Raw genomic sequence first — 21,376 nt, 5'->3', positions numbered from 1 at the left:
TAACAGCCCACGCAGTATTACCATCATTCACATAATTACAATCTAACCGCTGATCAACAATCGCCAACGCATGGGCCACAACGCCGTCGTGTACAGGTCACAGAGCACCCACAAGCGAGCACGTGCGTTGCCATTTCACAAAAACAGAACCCAGTGGGGGCGTGAACAATTGGCCCGCACGGCGCGCCGTCATGAGACGTTGCATAGACGATGGGGCATGGGGCGGTCCGGCGGGCGTTCTGTTTGCTGTCACCCCCACCACCCCATTGGCGCCTGCTGCTCTGCTCCTAGTGGCTGCTCCCCGTAACTCCCCCTTTTGTCCTGCTTCTTCCTTGTTTCGTGCTGGTGTTGCAGCTCCACAGAAGCCGCCAGAAATGTCTGCACAGGACGAGACCGGCGAACAGCTCACGGGAGCCCAGCTCGTCGCGGAAGCCCTTTTGGAGCAGGTGACCGCGATGCCATGTAGCAAAAAAGTAACCTATGAATAATGTTTTTTTTTCTTCCAGTGAGCTATATATAGCAGCCAAATACTCTAAAGAACCCCGAGAAAAATCCACGCGACCACAGCGAGAGAGACGGCGCAAGTTTCAATTATACAGCAGGTGTCAGGGTCGAGATCGAACCCACGAACCTCCTGCATACCAGGCGAGGGAGTTAACATCTCGCCACCCCGGCGCCACTTGGATGCATTTGAGGCCAGAAGTGTGCTTCCCTCCATTATATAATGGGGGTCAATGTTCACGTTTCCTAGACGTGCCATCGCCGGCAGTACGTAGAGATTAAACGCGTGCTTCGTTAGGGACGTTGTTATGTTGTTTTTCATGAGTCCAGTTGTCCCAAAAAGGCACTTGGCAAGAAGGGTTGGTGGATCGAACAGAGATCATCTCCATGCCCTTGCTGTGAGATTGCCAGTGTTTCTTGAAAGCAACGAGACCCAGAGATGGCAGTACATCAAGTGGGCTTGTGTCGAGGCTTTTGAGAGTTATCCCCAATCTTACGTGGGTTTAGTCCAGGTATTGTTTTTTTCTCCCACATGCAAAACAAGCGCTTTTAAAACGGTGATTAACCACACATGTCAGTGCAGAACACTATTGAAAAAAGTCTTGTTTGTTAATGCTCGGTGATATAACAGGGACTTTTCTCTTTTCGACCTTGGGCTCGTGCACACACAACAAGTGCATCTGGGTAAAAGGTCATTTTGCAATGCATTTCACGAAACTAAAGTTGCTTGTTCGTAAATGCGTGTGACATCCAATGACTTTCTCACATTCTGTATTCACAATTGTTTTTAAATAATATTCAGTTATGAGGAGTTGTTAAAATTTGGGCCTTTGTTGAGAGAACCTTGTTGAGAGTATCTTGAACGAAGTGGCAGGCAGTTGTCCACTTAATAGCAGATGGCGCAATTTGGCAAAAAGAAATCCTAATTAAATTCCAAATTACTTCCAGATATATTGTAATTCGTCATACATTATTACTGTAATTATAAGAGCAACTTTCACTGCTACTAATACACCATTTGCCAGTGTTCATTGTATCAATATAACCCAACATTGTTGGGTGTGTATTGTTTTAAAACATTGTTCCTGATCCATATGCAGCCCGGCAGTACTGACATAATCCTTTCACCCTCTGAAACTGAATAACACGTCGTGGGTTGAAGGAGCATTCATCCTTATTTTGAGGTTAACAAATTTTTGAAGTGAACCCACGCTAGCAGCACAGAATCCTTATGCATTTGGGATTCCTTTTAAGCCAAAGTTATCAAAGGCAATAATAACAATGGAGTGTACGTCGACATCGTGCTTGTGATGGACTGCCGTGCACTTTGTGTGTGTGTCGGCTACAGGGTATTGAGTTCATGTTTGGAGTGGTGGGGGTACCCATCATAGAAGTGGCAATAGCAGCACAACAAGTCGGCATCAAGTACATCGGCATGCGCAACGAACAGGCGGTGGGTACTGGCCATGGGGGTGTTTCACTTGCCATGTGATGCGGTGGCGAAGCCATCGAGGTGTGCAGGCGGTGTAACTGCACTGGAGCCCACGGGCTGGGGGGGGGTTAGGCATCAGGCCTGTGGAAACTTTGGACACTGGGGTCCCATTTAATGCCTTGCACCAAGGTCCATGCTAACCATGCTCAACCACTGTGTGAATGAGAGGGCATTTAAACATGTATTTTATCACTGGATTACAATATACAACTTAGAACGTGCTGATGATTGCAATGAATATGTTAGTGATACCAGAGGGTCACATGTTAGTTTTCATTCCTTCCGATTCACATGCAAACTGTTAATCTGGTAATGTTATATATAAATCAAGTTACTTCTTCTGCTACCTTTTGTGCATGTAAGTGTCTAATCACTATCTAAATCTCTTGAGTCTGGTATTTTGAAGTTAGCATTAATATGTTTTCTTACATGGTCGTGCAATGCAACAATTAATGTATGTCCTGCAAGTGAGCTGATTTCATCCCTCCATCTCCTCGTTATATGTTCCGTCCTTTGGCTGCTACACTGTTGTTAGTCTTGACGCCCGGCCATTATTCTTTATAGCGACATATCCTGCCCACCCACTAACTTTTCTTAACAGTCAAAATTATGTCTTTAACTGGTGCATGTTCACTTAGGGGCCGTCCATAAATGACATCACGCACCTGGGGGGGGGGGGGGGGTCAGACATTTGGGACGATGTGTGACGGGGGGGGGAGAAGTGTGACGTCACATCAAAATGCGCAACTTTAAATAAATATAGACACAACACGTTCTACTCTATGAAATGGACTTTTTAATAAATGTTTTCTCTTACAACATCAAAGTACAGCGCCACATTAAATACGCACTACAAGGACAATAGTTTAAAGCGATTTGAAGCATGTTTTATTTTGGCGGGGGGGGGGCTTTGTGACGTCATATTTGAGGGGGGTCTGACTTTTTGTGACGCAGTGTGACGAGGGGGGGGGTCAAAAATCGTCCAAAATCGCGTGACGTCATTTATGGACGGCCCCTTATCCACGTGTTCCCCGTCATGCACGCTTGAAATACTGTAAATACAAGCATCCACTTCTCCTTGCTACTCTGCGCTCTTTTCAGCTTCCGATGAATTTTCTTTGTCCTTCATTCAGCAGCGGATAGACCTTGTCTGATGATAATGTATTTTTATGGAGTGGTGATGATGTCCTGTCCGTGTTGTGCCGTGCAGGCGTGCTACGCAGCTTCCGCTGTTGGATACCTCACCAGCAGGTGTGAGGGGATTCCGACACTCTCTGGCTGCTGCTGAAGCAGTACTTTTATTTGCTGCTCTGTGTTGCAGTGATCCACGACATATAACCCCCGACTGGTCATGTCACATCTTGACGAGGGCAAATAATGGGTTTATTGAATCAAGCGATTGTACAAAAGTGAACTGTGCTATTTGGCATTGTACTGATAAAAAAATAATCAGTATTTTGTAAATTATATGTGACAATATTTATACGAATAAAAATAACGCAAGATTTTTTTCTCATTATACTTCAGAAATTGAGATTTTAATCAATTGATGAATAATTTTAGAACATATGGGATAATCTTCTGTTGATCACATCAATGCTGTTGAATAACACCATTATTTTCCAGCAAATGAAAAAAAGATTACTATACACATATGAATGGTCCTAATAATGGCCATGGCCATCATTCAGTATCTGGCTTTTCTGGCCAAGTGGAACTTGCAGAGTGCTTCACTCACAATTTGGAGCTTGTAAATTCATATTCTGGTTTTGGGTCGTAAAATAGTACCACTTTGTGAAAAGTCAATTAAGAGGACTGGCCCTCACCACACCATGGAAATGCAGAATTTTAACCATTGGCTTGTAGCCGCAAAACAGATGTGAGCGGCCCTCCATATTTGTTTGAATATGGAGAGATTTCACATTGATCAGCGATAATCCTTGAATTTTGTTGGATTTTCCAAAACGTTGGTGCTGACCTGTGGCTGTGTGGTGCCACGTGTGATCGTGCGGTGTGGCGCAGGCCTGGAATCTGCCTTGTCGTCTCGGGCCCGGGTCTCATCCACGCCCTGGGCGGAATGGCCAACGCTAACGTCAACTGCTGGTGAGCGGCGGACGTTGATGCGTGACCACGCATCCTCTCGCTCGCACGCCACCGGGGCTGCATAGAGGGAGAGAGAGAGGGTGTGGCAGCTGGGGCAGTTACCAACTCGCCTTCGCAGCGCCCCTACGATGGCGAGATGTTAACTGCCCCACCTGGTATACAGGAGGTTGTCGGTTCAACCCTGACCCTGATGCCTGTGTATTTGGAGTTTTCTTGTTCTCCTCGTGGTCACGTGGATTTTTCTCCGGGTCCTCCGGTTTTTCCCTCCGCATTTAGAAACACGCGTTTAGAGTAATTGGCTGCTAGCAATTTTCACATGCTAAGCTTGAGCTATCATTTGCGGCCATGTTGCTTATGAAAAAGAGCTATAAATAAGTAATATTTAAAAAATACTTTTTTTTAAACACACTTTAATGAAATGTACTGTACGAGTAATGGCAGAACTCCACGACTCCAGGAAGTGGCCCCGAGGCTTGCCATAATGTAAGGGACCGTGGTGATTTATAGCCAACGTGAGTTGAGCGTGGACAATTAGACCCAAGGCGAAACATAACATACAAAAAAGATGGTTTAAATTTTTCATTTTTAATGATAGACTATAGTATTGTCATCAGTATGACATAAGTATACCAAGTTTGCAGTCGATGCCATATTGGGAAGTGGGTTAAAATTGAGTTACAAGATTTGAGGATACGACAACAACAACAACACGTAATATAGTTTTAGTTTCTGATAAAAACAGAGCCCTGGGGGGCCTCAGGGGGAGCCTCATCTGGAATTTTGGCTTGAGCTTCCAAAAATCTTTCGGCGGCCCTACACACCACCAGTGGTGGTACAGGAGAGTGGTGTGTTGAGAGCAGCTCAAGTGTCGAGTTACTAAAGTCTCAATAGATGAGCAAGTAGCATGAGTCAACATTAGCTGCTAATGCATAGGTATGCTGTCGATTATCATCATCACAGTTTGTAATCCATTGAAAATGTCTTTGATTGTAATGTACTTTCATGAGAGTATCTAGCCTACTTTTGTCAAAGGTGTTTTTACGGGTGATTTTCATTTATTATGAATGCATAAACAACACAATATAGTCTGTATAACACTGGTCAACAACATTTTTTTTTTTCTGGCCTGGACTTTTGCAGCTGTTCTAGACTAATTTCAGGGTGCTGATTCCAAATCTGATCTCCGATTTGCTCTATCACATCTCATTTTTATGCTATCGGCATACCCCATTTTCATTGATTTTACCCGAAATTAACTCTGTCACTTATGATTGCAAGTTGTTGCGAGTCAGTGACTGCTTTAGTGTTAAAATATGGTGCTGTATTTTTAGGATAGTGTGTTTATAATATCATTTTATGTAGATATCCACATTTATTTAATATTTTTCTTCTGCAGTTTTTATTGAAAATGCAATATTTGATATCTCAAAAACCTGATGCGATAGACAAAAACTGATTCCAGGTTTGGAATCAGCACCTCAAAATTACCTTAAAACCGTTGGAATACCTTATGCCGGAAAAAGTGTTGACCAGTGTTATAATTCGAATCATTTGTCTGTTTTACCCAGGCCTGTGCTGGTGTTGGGTGGCTCCAGTGACCAAGACCAGGAGGCCATGGGGGCATTTCAGGAGTTCCCACAGGTCAGGGCATCCTCCTGGTCATCAATGTTGATTGCTGCCGGCATCTACTGACAAAGACACACTTGTATTGCCATCTGTTTACACATGAACGCTGGTAAATAAAGGCCAATTGGCACACATGGTTGTAACAAAAATATTTGGGCCCCGCATCGTTTGTGCACGGCTCCTTCCAATAACGCCAATGTATCAGAGCAGAATTATTGCACTCAGTCAGACTTTGGTGTGGGAACTCAGTGAAGTGAGAACTTGTTGAAGGTAAAAATAAAATAATGTAGTTTGAAAACTTTCATCAGGATAAATGCCCATATGCCAATGGCTTCAATGTATTTTGTTTTCAATGGTTTAATAAAGCCCCTTTACTACTTTTTTAACAGTGCTTACAGAAGTTAAGAGCTTTCTATTGGTTTTAGTCTTACAAAGTAAGACTAATTAATTGCACCGACTGTCGGCTGTGATACTTCTGTCTTAATCGTTTGTGTCCATTTTTCAGTGATGCTACGGATTTGGACAGGGAGACAAACACAACCACTTAGCCCCATTGATCACTATAGCCTTCTTCCCCTGAGCCTAATTAGACGGATGTTTGTCTGAGCAAATGTGGCAGTGTTCAGACAAGTCTTTCTCAGATGTTCACAGTAATCTCACTTATATATTGTACATATATAAAGATCAGTTAACATAATCCTTGTGCACACCCCCCGTTGCTGGTTTCTGCCGACAGGTGGAGTCATGCCGCTTGTACAGCAAGTTCTCAGCCAGGCCCAGCAGCCTGCAGAGCATCCCAGGCATCGTGGAGAAGGTGTGTATTATCAGCACCCGGTTTCTACCCGGCACACCGGTAAAAATATGCATTAAAAGTATTTGGCAGCTATACATTTCGACGTGATAAGCCACTTTGTTGAGCTATCATTTGTGGTCAAGTCGCTTCTGAAAAAGAAGCTAATAGCTCAGTGGGCTTTGCCTGGTAAGATTAAACAGTTTCGTTATATTTGTATATATATGTTTTTATTATTTTCTTACCTTTCCTATACTTTGCACTCCAATCATTTTTTGTATTGTTTATTGTTGTAACGTTCTGACCTGCTGCAACTGGACATCCGTGAAAGAGAGCTTTATAGTTCATCAGATTCTTCCAGTATAAATAAATATTCTGATTTTGAAGTGTTAACAAAGCCTCTCATCTATCTCTCTTGTGTTATTCCCACATAGACATCGCAAACTCAATACCACACATTGTGGACACAACAGCTATCTTCAGTCATGTAGCCATTGACCTACAAGTGTGTAGGGAATGCAGTTACATCTACAGTGATTATTATTTGGTTCTTTCGGTTAAGTCACGTCTAAAGATAAAATAATAAATTAAATTAAATAATAGAATACGACGTTTCGATTGCAACACAAGCAATCATCATCAGGTATAATGAAATAGCGACATAAAATCTAACCAGAAAACTATAGACAGACATATTAGCAGACAGATATCACCAAGATACATAGCGAGAGCAACACAGGTAACAGAGAGGGGTGATCGTCTCTGTGGGGTGGCCTTAAATAGACAGAGGGGGGGGCGGAGGCAGAGAGAGGGAGGGGGGTTATAGAAAAAATTAGCATATCAATTGGTGCTGCAAGTACGATTAACGGCAAGCAAGCCTGAAAATCAGGAGAAAGACACACTAAAATTAAATAACCTAGTAAAATATCGAAATGTAATGTAATACAACACAGAGGGTCGGTCAACACACAATTAACGCATAGCCTGGTTGATTACGTATTTCAAAGATTGCTAAGTTAGAATTTAAGTGTGAACATTCTAAAGAGGACACAGGCAGAGAAAACAAGTCGCCAGAGAGAGAGAAAAAAGATAAGCTTAAAACTTCCCCGTAGAAGTGGTTCAATCTTAATTTTAGAACTTTCGTGACTGCAGGAATTATTATTTGGTTCTTTCGGTTAAGTCACGTCTAAAGATAAAATAATAAATTAAATTAAATAATAGAATACGACGTTTCGATTGCAACACAAGCAATCATCATCAGGTATAATGAAATAGCGACATAAAATCTAACCAGAAAACTATAGACAGACATATTAGCAGACAGATATCACCAAGATACATAGCGAGAGCAACACAGGTAACAGAGAGGGGTGATCGTCTCTGTGGGGTGGCCTTAAATAGACAGAGGGGGGGGCGGAGGCAGAGAGAGGGAGGGGGGTTAGAGAAAAAATTAGCATATCAATTGGTGCTGCAAGTACGATTAACGGCAAGCAAGCCTGAAAATCAGGAGAAAGACACACTAAAATTAAATAACCTAGTAAAATATCGAAATGTAATGTAATACAACACAGAGGGTCGGTCAACACACAATTAACGCATAGCCTGGTTGATTACGTATTTCAAAGATTGCTAAGTTAGAATTTAAGTGTGAACATTCTAAAGAGGACACAGGCAGAGAAAACAAGTCGCCAGAGAGAGAGAAAAAAGATAAGCTTAAAACTTCCCCGTAGAAGTGGTTCAATCTTAATTTTAGAACTTTCGTGACTGCAGGAATTATTATTTGGTTCTTTCGGTTAAGTCACGTCTAAAGATAAAATAATAAATTAAATTAAATAATAGAATACGACGTTTCGATTGCAACACAAGCAATCATCATCAGGTATAATGAAATAGCGACATAAAATCTAACCAGAAAACTATAGACAGACATATTAGCAGACAGATATCACCAAGATACATAGCGAGAGCAACACAGGTAACAGAGAGGGGTGATCGTCTCTGTGGGGTGGCCTTAAATAGACAGATGGGGGGGCGGAGGCAGAGAGAGGGAGGGGGGTTAGAGAAAAAATTAGCATATCAATTGGTGCTGCAAGTACGATTAACGGCAAGCAAGCCTGAAAATCAGGAGAAAGACACACTAAAATTAAATAACCTAGTAAAATATCGAAATGTAATGTAATACAACACAGAGGGTCGGTCAACACACAATTAACGCATAGCCTGGTTGATTACGTATTTCAAAGATTGCTAAGTTAGAATTTAAGTGTGAACATTCTAAAGAGGACACAGGCAGAGAAAACAAGTCGCCAGAGAGAGAGAAAAAAGATAAGCTTAAAACTTCCCCGTAGAAGTGGTTCAATCTTAATTTTAGAACTTTCGTGACTGCAGGAATTATTATTTGGTTCTTTCGGTTAAGTCACGTCTAAAGATAAAATAATAAATTAAATTAAATAATAGAATACGACGTTTCGATTGCAACACAAGCAATCATCATCAGGTATAATGAAATAGCGACATAAAATCTAACCAGAAAACTATAGACAGACATATTAGCAGACAGATATCACCAAGATACATAGCGAGAGCAACACAGGTAACAGAGAGGGGTGATCGTCTCTGTGGGGTGGCCTTAAATAGACAGATGGGGGGGCGGAGGCAGAGAGAGGGAGGGGGGTTAGAGAAAAAATTAGCATATCAATTGGTGCTGCAAGTACGATTAACGGCAAGCAAGCCTGAAAATCAGGAGAAAGACACACTAAAATTAAATAACCTAGTAAAATATCGAAATGTAATGTAATACAACACAGAGGGTCGGTCAACACACAATTAACGCATAGCCTGGTTGATTACGTATTTCAAAGATTGCTAAGTTAGAATTTAAGTGTGAACATTCTAAAGAGGACACAGGCAGAGAAAACAAGTCGCCAGAGAGAGAGAAAAAAGATAAGCTTAAACCTTCCCCGTAGAAGTGGTTCAATCTTAATTTTAGAACTTTCGTGACTGCAGGAATTATTATTTGGTTCTTTCGGTTAAGTCACGTCTAAAGATAAAATAATAAATTAAATTAAATAATAGAATACGACGTTTCGATTGCAACACAAGCAATCATCATCAGGTATAATGAAATAGCGACATAAAATCTAACCAGAAAACTATAGACAGACATATTAGCAGACAGATATCACCAAGATACATAGCGAGAGCAACACAGGTAACAGAGAGGGGTGATCGTCTCTGTGGGGTGGCCTTAAATAATGACGATTGCTTGTGTTGCAATCGAAACGTCGTATTCTATTATTTAATTTAATTTTTTATTTTATCTTTAGACGTGACTTAACCGAAAGAACCAAATAATAATTCCTGCAGTCACGAAAGTTCTAAAATTAAAATCTACAGTGATCCCTCGTTTATCGCGGTTAATGGGGACCGGAACCCCTCGCGATAGGTGAAAATCTGCGAAGTAGGATTGGCCCCCTAGGAATTTCTGTATATGTGTGTGTGGGTACCAGAATGTTTAAAATATGTATATTTATACTTTATATATATATTTTACTTAAATCTATCTAATTATAAAACCTTAATATTATACATTCACTCTCTCTCTCTCTCTCATACGATACGTATTATGGTGTTCTACACTCACCAATGACAGTAGTATCTTGAGACTTGACTCCAGTAATGACGACGATGACGATGACAATGACGATGACAATGACGACGATGACAGACCTGTGCAGTTTGATGAATGTGATGATGAATGATGATGATGGTGTTACTGCACAGGTATAATGAGGCCTTTAAATCAGTTTGAAAAATCCGCGATGCACTGAGGCCGCGAAACTTGAACCGCGAAGTGGCGAGGGATTACTGTATATGCTATTTAAATATATTGTATATTGAGGTACAAAGAGGACTGTCAAGTCTCAAAGACACATGCATGTAGGCCTTATCACAGACTCGCACACACACAACTCACGCATTAATGCCCCTTCACATATGGCACCCCCTTTCAGCTCACACGGATATATACAAAGACAAAAACTAAAGATTCCCCATTTAGCCTTAAGAGACTGTTGGGGCAAGTGCTGTGAGCGAGCACCTATGAAGGCCGGAACGATACACGAGGGGGTGGGTGGCCAGCACCACGCTCGGCCGCCTTTGTCTCCCCAATGGCGATATTTGCACCTCACCAGGTACTCATTTGAGATTGAGTCGACCCAGGGGAGGCCTGGGACCAGTTCAGAAAATCGTCATAAGTGGGAATTGAACTCGGGTCGCCGGGTTCGTAGCGCAGCGTACTAAGCGCTACACTACCGCTTCCCCCCCACATATACATATATATACAAAGATACAAAGATCCCCCGTATAGCCTTAACAGACTGTAGGGGCAAGTGCTGTTAGCGAGTACCTATGAAGGCTGGAACGGTACACGAGGGGGTGGGTGGCCAGCACCACGCCCGACCGCCTTCGTTTCCCCAGTGGCCATATTTACAAACCGCACCAGATACTCATTTCAGGCTGAGTCGGCCTAAGGGAGGCCCAGGACCGGTTCAGATCATCATCACTGGTGTTGGCCGTGAGCGGGAATCGAACCCGGGTCGCCAGGTTCATAGCGCAGCGCGCTAACCGCTACACTACTGCTCCCCACATATATAAATATACGCACACACACACAATTCTCACACATTGACTGAAGCTCACAGAGAGCGTGCCGGCTGTAAATATATCCCCAGTGACCACCTCCGAACAGCAGCGCCTGCCAGTGCACGACGACATTGGTGTCGCCACTCACACCGGTGTCCTTATCCCAGGCAGTGAGAACGAGCATTTACGGCCGCCCGGGTGCGTGTTACATCGACATCCCCGGAAACATGGTTAACGCCACCATCAGCAGGGAGTCTGTGAAGTGAGCCTGCCTACGCTACACACACACACCCAAGCAGTGGTGCACGCAGGTAAAGATTTGGATGGGGGAAAAAATAATTATTTAGTATAAGCAAGTAGGTTTCTCATCATGTAAAGTGTCACTGTTATCATATTAGGCTCATTGATATATCTCCGGGCACTTTGGTTTCTTCCTAAGTGAGAATAGTTGGACAATACATAAATAAAGAAATAAAGATAATGCTCACGATATTAGGTGTTTGGAATAGTGTCTGGCATATGACTTAATTTCAAAGCAAGGTGTGTCATAGCTGACATACTCTACAGTGTAAAACAAATGCTTGTCAAGCATCTTAAAGCGTACACGATACAGTTTAATTGCTTTCACTACAGGGAAGCGCGTGGTACTTTGTGTGTGTGTGTTGGTGTAATTGTAGGTTTCTTCCTCGCTGCCTGCCACCTCCTGTCTCCATGGCTGACCCACAGTCAGTCGCAGCAGCTGCTGCCACGCTCAGGAATGCCAAGCGGCCCCTTGTGATCGTGGGCAAGGGTGGGCCCTGAGCACAGAAACACACTTTTACATACAGAGTCAACTCTCCATTGTTCACGGTAATGTGGCTCGGATATTTAGTGTTCACCTGCGCGGAATGGGCGTGAAGACGTTGAACGTGTCATCGTTTTTTGTCTGTAATTTTTGTCAATCGGAGGTCGTCAGTGCTTCATTAAAGAAAGTATGATAGCAACATCGGCTGCGTGGATCTGTGATCACCAGTGCTAAATTTATTAAAGAAAGAGTGCAGCGGGGGCCTTGTGGATTAAGGCTTGCATGTGCGGTAATGTCGGCCACGTGTTTGTGGTCACGATGAGTGAGGGGCAGCTAATAATTAAACCAGAGTGGCCATGAAGATGTCACACAAGTCTATAATCCACCTACAGATAAACGAGAATTAACCGTGTTCGCCGTATGAAGCAGTGGCTGCACTGTGCGTCTTATCAAGTAGAACAAAATACACAGACCAAACAGTCCGCATGGTGCCTATTGTGATGGAGTCACGGAGCTGGGGTGCGAATAACGTGCGAGCTTGTCTGGCTACCTCCGCAGGTGCCGGTTACGCGCGGGCCGAGCACAGCGTGCGGCGTCTGGTGGAAGACTTTGCACTGCCATTCCTGCCGACCCCCATGGGCAAGGGCGTCTTGCCGGACGACCACCCACGCTGTGTCGCAGCCGCCCGCTCCAGGTGCAGGGCGACCCCTTATGCTGCGCAGAACACCTTCCGGTCGCCATTCCCCTGGACGAGTCCACTCCCAACTCCTAGAGGGCTAAAGCTTGCCAGTGACCTCGGATCAGGTGGACGTACCTTACCGGCATGGTCGAGACCTTGCTCGCCCCTGTCAATCCTGTACTCGCCAAATCGCTTCTTTTGTTCCTTTTATTGGCGAGTCACATTGATCGGTGGTCATCAGTACTTCCCGCACCGCCGATTAGCACGGTTGGCTACGTACGGTGCGAAAGAAGTTATACTTACTGTACATACATACGTGAAGAAATGAAATACTGCGGTGTGATCTTTCGTCAGGGCTTCATTAAAGAATGTAAGGCAGCAACGTAGCCTGCATCGAGCTGTGATCGGCAGTGCTAAATTTATGAATGAAAGAGAGCAGCGTGGGCCTTGTAGATCATGGGCTTGCGTGTGCGGTAACGTTGGCCATGTGTGTGCAGGGCGCTGCAGCATGCGGACGTTGTGCTGCTGCTGGGCGCTCGCCTCAACTGGATGTTGCACTTTGGGCTACCTCCTCGCTTCCGGCACGACGTCAAGATCATCCAGGTGGCCGTGACACAAATACTCGTGCTGCATGCACTGCGGGACGATCTCTCCGCAAAGCTGTGAACTTAAAATGCTTTCACCAGTTTAGTGCACATGTACATTAAACAGCTTTAACAAGGTTTAATGTTGACTTACAGCTTTCATGACTGCAGGAATTCATAAGGCAAATCTGAAACACGGTAGGACCAATACCTCAGCCGTGGCTGATCATTGTTTTAATGCTGTGGGCACACACGGAAATGATTTTGCCAAGACGAGGGTACTCTGCAATCCCACTGGCTATCAACAAAGATTCGTTCATGAAGCCATCTAGATATATAAACACAGACACAATTTCAACCGAGAAGATGGGTACAAACTGAGCAATCATTGGAAGGACATTATTAACCAGTTTAGGTCATAATTGGCTGTGGTGTTCCCTCTCTACCTACCTATGTTATTAGTTATTTTCGACTCTCTGAGTTACATTTACTAACACAGCCACCGTTAGCTGTATTAGTAAATGGCGGCTTGCATCCTTTTCCACCTATATGTGGCGATGGCTCTTTCCGAGCTCTCTCCAAAATTACATTTACAAGCAAATTTCTTACATTTGTAGAGGAGTAGAGGAGAGTGGTGGCGTCGTGTGCGCTGTCCGGTGCGGTGACATCACGGGACGTGGGGTCGCAAGCGCTGGGCAGTGCACGTGACGTCACCCCTCCTAGGGTATTTAAGGGAGACCCCGTGACGTAAGCGGGGTCACTGGAGGAACGGGGATAGTAGAAGGGGTAAAGAGGGAACCAGGAATAGTGATATGTGTTAATAAACCATGGCGGAAGCCCCTAACTCACCTCCGTCTCCGAGTACCTCCGTCTACTACTCAACACATTGACATGCTAATCTCTCACGATACAATGGCCACCCCCACAGCTTCGTTTGTCAAGATTTCTCTAATCTTACATTTACATACTCTCTGGTTCTTTCGGTAAAGTCTCGTAGATAGAAAAATAATAAAGAACACGAGGTTTCGGTCGCAACACAAGAGTCCATCATCAGGTGATAAAGAATGATCTGCTGTTGTGGTTTTAATAAGGCTGCTCCAATTTGAAACTAATTCAAGCTCATTGACATGCTCATTTCTCCAGCCACCACCTATCCCTGCACGCCACAAACCCCCACCCCCCTCTCCCCCCATGAACTCCTGCATGTAGAAGCATGGTCTGCTGCTGAGGCAGACTGTTTTTGTCTGCCCAAAACGTCGTGATTGATTTTATTTTATACCTACGTGACTTTACCGAAAGAACCAAAGAGTATGGCTTCTTAATATCGCATGGAAGAGCGTTCCAGACGGCCGCAGAAGCGCTTTTGAAAGTGCGCGATGCGGTGACCGTTTTTGCTCCATGGTTTGCCAAAATCCGCTGCTATGAGGATGACCGGAGTTGGCGTGATGGTTCATGATCATTTTATCGGCTATGTTGACCAAGAAATGTGGCCTTTGCTTCCGCAGGTGGACGTGTGTGCCGAGGAGCTGGGCAACAACGTGAAGCCCAGCAGCCCTCTGCTGGGAGACGTCACAGCGGTCACCATGCAGGTCAGTACTCGCTGCAGGGACAGCGAAAGAGAATAATTGTCACCTCCCTGTCAGAAACACAAGCAGATTATCTCTTGCGCATGCATAGGTGCTGGGTGAAAATCTTGTTTCCGTGGCTGTCTTTTTTAGTTTTATTTATATGAAAATGAAATTATTTTAAATGGGGAAGGTCACTTCCAAAAACAAGAGAGCGCACCTCAACCAGAGTACATGGTAGACAGACAAGCCTCAGCGCACAGGTTCACCGATTGCATCGGTCTACCACTTGCTCCTCTCGTGGTGCCATTGCACTCTCCCATTTGTGGATATTAATGACCACATAGATGAAATTGGATGGGTTTGCCAATTGCATCAGTCTACTGTGTACCCCGATAGTGGTGATCTTGTATACTCTCACCGAGTCTGGCTTTCGAGAGCTTTTGTTGTATAGACTGTGTTTGAAATTAAGCTGGTTGGATAGGGACTATTCCGTGTTCGCCCTAGCCACCCGCCGGCTATGTGGACATGTCATAACTTAACAGGATATAAACCACAAGGCGTGCCCAGCACAGCCTTCGTGAGATGTGAGAGTGTTTGTGCGTAGCCATTGTCTTGTTTTACAGATTGTCGACCAACTGGGAAGCAGTAGATGGACCTTCCCGGCGGACTCAGAGTGGTGGACATTCCTAAAGGAGAAAATAGACGCTAATTCTAGGATATCAAAGGTACTTGCACATGATCACGTATAGCGGCAGGGCCACGCACTCTAATCGTAACAATTTGTGAAGCCAAATACGGTTGTGATAATTCCTAGAATCACAAGTTGTTGGGTTGGGGAAGGGTGGGGGAGGTGAAGAGGTGTTAATTATTCGATGTCTACCTAGGCAGGCCATAACTAGGTATGGTGGCAATCACACATGTTGGATAGATCACCCATATGTACTGCATAGCCGGGAATATGACAGTGCAGTAATGCATTATTTAATCTATCTGTGTGGAGTTTTAACTGTTACCCCCCCCCCCCTTCACATGCACAGTGGGTGTTCTCTATGTTATCTGGCTTGCACTTGAAGCCATACATTTGTAATAACGACTGGACACACTTCTCTTGCGCAACTCCCTTATATCTCAACACGAGGCCACGCCCCCCCTTCTCGATCATTCTCGCTGACTCTGGACACTCGCTCTACCGGCAGACTCTACCATCCTCTTCTGTCACCTGACCACGCTCCCTTCTCGAACATTCCCATAGCCACCAGTCCCTTCACACTCACAATTGATACCTCCATTACCTCCCGTGGCCACAAGTGTATTCGTACTGTAAGCCGACTTCTGTGTCATTACCTCCCGTGGCCACTAGTCCCCTCACACCGCATGCAGGCTTTATTGTCATTACACATTGATAGAATTGGTCAAACATTCCAATAAAAAGAGCCTTGAGACTCATTGAAGTTATCCCATTTTATATGGACATACGTTGGTGTTTTCCGGCTTCCTCCTACCTAAAGCAAAACACTCATGAATGGAAGTGGTCAAACATTCCAATATGGCAAGCCCCTTCTGAAATTAGAGTCTGCCCGTATGAACGGGCACACAAGCAGGAGAGGTGATTTTGTTGTCCTTCCCTTGCACCTCCAATTAGCACAGTTGGCTACGTACAGTGCGAAATAAGCTCAACATACATACGTATTGTGCCTCCATTGTGGCCCAGGCGATGGTGTCCGACCAGACGCTGCCCATGAATTACTACACGGTGTTCCACCACGTGGCGGAGCTGCTGCCCCGAGATACCATCGTGGTGAGCGAGGGCGCCAACACCATGGACATCGGTCGCACCATGCTGAACAACACCCTGCCCCGCCACAGGTGCGCCCTACCACAGGTGCGCCATGCCACTGGCCCACGCCCGCCCCACAGCGGAGGAGACTGCCCGCACTTGAGCCTCTCTTTCGGTGACTTCCCCGTGTCACGTCGTGCTACCCACATTTGCCCTTATGCTAACATGTGTATCCTTGTGCTAAACTAATGAACGTGTACCTCCGATTGGCACGGTTGGCTACATACGGTGCGAAAGGAGTTCAACATGCGTACGTACGTGTACGGGGATCCAAGTGTGGCCTTCCAGGTGAGGCCGTGAAGATGCCGCCAGTAGTGCGTGGTGAAAGCTGGAGAGAACAAGTGCTCTCAACAAGCAGCATAACCTGGAAGACCACACTTGGATTATGAGTGGCAGTGAAGACCTGCATGCGAAACATTTCACCAAGACTATTTCTCAAACATTTCAAACATTTCAAACGTGTAGGCTTCTGTTTCTGAAAAATACATTTGAAGTGAGGAAGTCCGCATCATGTGTGCCTCTTAGTTGGACAGTGCTGGCGCAGCACTGTAGAGACAAGGGTTGGTGGATCGCACAAATGTTGGGACCTGCCTTCCCATGGCCGTCTCGGTGCAATACCCTGCATTTCCTGGAGATAGCGCTACAGCAACATGTCGACTAAATAAGTTTTATCTGTATGGGATACTGCTGCCACCTCGTACACGTGGGGTTTTTTTCCAGGTGCTTCGGTTTCCTCCCACTTAATGAATAGGCTGAGGACACCTTAATTTATTGAGGACTACAGAGCATGGGGTGAAATTTGGTGCCATCTCACTGCCTGGCTGTTGCCCCTCTCACTTGTCTATGGTCCCTTGCGCCTCTGAGTTGCTCTCTCTCTTATCGAGAGTTGAGCGAATATCATACACGTCGAAAGTTGACACTAGCATTTATATTATCTGCACGGGAAGGATGAGGGTACTAGCCTGCTCAGCTGTCGCGGCTGATGTGATGCGTGCGCAGGCTGGACGCAGGGACGTTCGGCACGATGGGAGTCGGCCTGGGATATGCCATCGCTGCGGCAATGGTTGTCAAGCAGCAGGATCCGCCCCCTAAGGTGGTGTGTGTAGAGGGAGACAGTGCGTTTGGATTCTCTGGCATGGAAGTTGAGACCATGGTCAGGTAAGGTGTAAGGGCGGTCTGGGCTTTCTTGCACGGGATGTAGTCTAAATTATAATTGATGAATGCTGAATGTAATTTTCATTGTTGGTGTTAGGGTCTCATTAAAGGCCCACGTGTTGCTATGCCAGAGTGTTATATTCCTAATGAGAAGGTTGCAAGTTCCAATCCTGGTCGGGGTCAATGAAGCCCATCGCCATCCCTCTGGGGTCAATTAAATGAATACCATTTGTTATTTTTTATTTTTTGGACCTTCATTTGATTTTTAAATCCAGTGAGCCTGGTTCACATCCAGAGAGCTGTCTGTAATGAAATCAGGTTCTGAAATGCTCCACAAATAAACATCTTCATACTACATTTGTTTCTGGACTTAATTTGGAAAAAATCCAACTGTGAAAATGTTTTATCTTGATTTTACACATGTGACGAACATTACAGTGGCAAAGCATGTTGCAAAGTGCTGCCCCTATTTGTGTGGAACAGGTCACTTGAAGCATTCTCAGAGGTAGCTGAATGATGTTCCTTTTTTTTGGGCCATTCTCCAACATGAATTTATGCACCGCTCTGCGAAACATCCGAACATGTACTTCATCTCATGATGTGACACTGATAGGACAAGTGGGCTAAAAGTAGGGGTAAATTTTGTTTTTATATATACACAGTAAGCCAATAAAGAAATCGTGAGTCCGATGAGGATAGGCTGCCTCTCCGTGCTCGCTGCAGGTACAAGCTGCCGGTGGTGGTGCTGGTCGTAAACAACAACGGTATCTACGCGGGGCTGGACGAAGATACCTGGGCCCTGCTGTCCCAGGCCGGTGACGCCGCCTCCGTGTAAGTACCAGGGAGGCCTCACCCCTGTCAGCCTCTGTGTGGCCAGATGGAGTATTGCCAAGGACACACTTATGTGTGTGGCAACTGTGAGCGATGCTGAGGGCACACTTAACACCATGCGAAGGGAGGTGGCTGGGTAATTAGCAGGAATAATACCGTACTAGAGCACTGAGCCTGCACAACTGAAATCATAGTTTTGAATGTGTGTTTTGGTCAACTGATTTATATGGGTTGTATTAAGCAGAGTTGACTTCCAGGAAAATACCATGTTCTCTTAACTCCATTACATGGTAATTTACTATGATTTTACATGTGCCTAGCTATTATCAACCATTCATGATTGCTTACTAGGAGATTGAGGATGCACACGTTGCGCTGTGAGATTGCTCACTGCTCATCGCCACCCTTCTGGCTCTGCAGCATCCCTCCCACATCGCTACTGCCTGGAGCGCGCTATGAGCAGATGATGTCGGCTTTTGGAGGCCGTGGGTTTCTGGCTCGCACCCCCAAGGAGCTCAGGGAGGCTCTTCAAGTGAGCCTAGCTGAGCCCTCTCTCCCTTGCCTCATCAACGTGCTCATCAGTCCATCGGCCGACCGCAAGAATCAGGTTTGTGGCTGGGCTGAGGTAGGCTGTTTGCATCAGTGGCGTAGCATGGTTGGTATGAGCCCTGGTCCAAGGAATGAAGTGGAGGCCCCCTGTATGCCTTTCCCCCCTATTTTATTACACGCTTTTATTTAACTCACTCTGTTGTTTTCGTTGTCGTATCTTCAAATCTTGTAACTCAATTTTAACCCACTTCCCAATGTGGTATCGACTGCAAACTTGGTATGCTTATGCCATACTGATGACAATACCATATTCTATATATATAAAAAAAGTTTTTGTAAACATTCATTTTTATATGTTATGTTTCGGCTTGGGTCTAATTGTCCACGCTCAACTCGCGTTGGCTGTAAATCACCACGGTCCCTTACGTTATGGCAAGCTTTGCAGCCACTTCCTGGAGTCGTGGAGTTCTGCCATTATGAGTAGCGTACATTTCATTACAGCGTGTTTAAAAAAGAAGGATTTTTAAATAATACTTATTTAACCTGGCATCTGACCCCTCCAGCCCATGGGCCCCGGTGGATTTACATTTCTGCACATTAAATAGCTCCGGCACTGGTTCACATTTTATAAATAACTATGTGTGAGGGGTATTCAGAAAGTGTGACCTCCGATTAGCACGGTTGGCTACATACAGTGTGAAAGAAGTTCAACATACATACATGAGTCTTAAGGGTTAGAGTCATACAAAACTCGTTTTAGGTGGTTTAGATGCATGGTCTTTAGTTTATTGTATTGTTGTGTAAATCGGTTTTATTTATATTTTAACAGCCTGTCTTCAGAAAGTGAATTACCACCAGCTGAGTGACCACGAGAGATACATACATTTCAATGTTCACATATCTAAACGCCACTGCATGCCCACATAACAATCATATTCTTTGTAAAATAAACAGTAAGTGGATGAAGGACAGAGCATTGTAAACAAAAACATGTGTTTCAACTTATTAAGGTAGGACAAACCATGTTTTAACGATGTAGCATTGGTCAGAAGCAGTGTTCTCCACTAATTTTCAGAGGGGGGGCCACTTTCCCCGACAAGACGTCATCAGTGTGAGGGCCGCCACACATTTGAAACCAATTGGGTATGATGGTGATGGGGTGTGTTTTGACTTTTGTGTATTCTCGTGAGCTGCCGTCAGGGGCCGGACTCTAAATGCAACCAGGGACCGCCAGTGACCCGCGGGCCTAGCAATGAAGAACACTGGTCTAAAATATTTTATTCCGCAAGTCTAATATGGGGTACATTCACGGATGCCTCTGACCCTGTCTTTCAGGAATTCTCTTGGCTGACTCGATCAAACTTGTGAGGGAGCTGCCCATTCCGTGGCTCTGCTTTTGCCTTTGCAAGGGGCATCTGGGGCCAATAGCCGCTCTGTAGGGCAAAAGCCCAGGAAGACGGAGCCACGTTTCTTCAATTACTTGCCTCAAGAATGTATCCAGGGAGAAAAAAACCCTTTAAATATTCAGTGTGAAATGTAGATATATTGTGATGCAATCGTTAAAATTATATCGATACAATATATTTGTAAAATTATTCTCCTGAAAATCTCTGATTTAAACAGATTTATTTTGTCGTAAATTTTACAATAAAAACAATGCAATTCATCAACCCTGTGTTTCTCATTTATCGTCATGGTGTTTCATGAAAATTAAATTATGCCTGTTGATAATTGTTTATTATATTTTGAAAGACGTGCATTTATAGATTTTTCAACGCCGTCCACATTTGCGCAATGTGCTGCAGATGTAAGGAAAATCACACAAGTAATTCCAAATCAAGATGAGTCAATCTCTTTAGACATCAATAAAAAAAAATTCCCCTACGATATTCACACTGGTTTTTTTTGTAACGTGTGTAGAAATGTGAAAATATAAAGCAAAAATAATCAGTTCGTGTTGTAACCTATTTGCAATTTACAGGTAATGTTTGGTAAAACACTTAGGCTTTCGCGATAAATATCCATAATAAGGGTTTTTTTATCATCAGGATCATTCACCACCCACCGCGGCATGAGTAGGAACTCTTCGCTATTGGAGTGTGAAGTTCCGATGAGTGTAGACGATGCAACTGTCCCGGGAACCGTGGACCAAAGCCACCCAGGTACCGGCCTCCGAATGGGGGAGGGGAGAATTGAACAGGGGTGACCCATTGTATTGCAACAGGGCCAATGC

General features: G+C 44.6%; 1 protein-coding gene across 2 annotated transcripts; it reads left to right on the top strand.

Annotated features, from left to right (window-relative positions):
- Positions 1 to 285: 285 nt before the first annotated feature.
- On the top strand, positions 286 to 20,758 carry HACL1 (2-hydroxyacyl-CoA lyase 1). 2 transcript variants are annotated; one of them, XM_078857919.1, is made up of 17 exons: positions 286 to 446; positions 1,850 to 1,954; positions 3,204 to 3,244; positions 4,016 to 4,096; positions 5,665 to 5,737; positions 6,459 to 6,536; positions 11,324 to 11,418; positions 11,834 to 11,946; positions 12,499 to 12,634; positions 13,117 to 13,222; positions 14,709 to 14,792; positions 15,395 to 15,496; positions 16,483 to 16,637; positions 17,608 to 17,766; positions 18,487 to 18,594; positions 19,015 to 19,201; positions 20,479 to 20,758. In XM_078857919.1, the coding sequence occupies exons 1-17, from the start codon at positions 375 to 377 to the stop codon at positions 20,509 to 20,511; spliced, it is 1,728 nt and encodes a 575-aa protein (XP_078714045.1). In that variant the 5' UTR covers positions 286 to 374; the 3' UTR covers positions 20,512 to 20,758. The 2 variants fall into 2 exon arrangements, with proteins under 2 accessions (XP_078714045.1, XP_078714036.1); XM_078857910.1 differs by lacking the exon at positions 20,479 to 20,758 and having other exon boundaries at positions 19,015 to 19,411.
- Positions 20,759 to 21,376: the final 618 nt, after the last annotated feature.

Source organism: Lampetra fluviatilis, chromosome 1 (assembly GCF_964198595.1).
Source record: "Lampetra fluviatilis chromosome 1, kcLamFluv1.1, whole genome shotgun sequence".
In the NCBI taxonomy this organism is placed as follows: domain Eukaryota; kingdom Metazoa; phylum Chordata; class Hyperoartia; order Petromyzontiformes; family Petromyzontidae; genus Lampetra; species Lampetra fluviatilis.
Note: the sequence above shows the minus strand (reverse complement) of the source record. Positions and strands in the feature narration are given on the sequence as shown.

Coding starts and splice junctions, on each gene's coding strand:
- HACL1 (XM_078857910.1), top strand. CDS start 375: ATGTCTGCACAGGACGAGACCGGCGAACAGCTCACGGGAGCCCAGCTC. Junction 16,638..17,607: donor AACACCCTGCCCCGCCACAG/GTGCGCCCTACC, acceptor ATGCGTGCGCAG/GCTGGACGCAGGGACGTTCG. Junction 17,767..18,486: donor GAAGTTGAGACCATGGTCAG/GTAAGGTGTAAG, acceptor TGCTCGCTGCAG/GTACAAGCTGCCGGTGGTGG.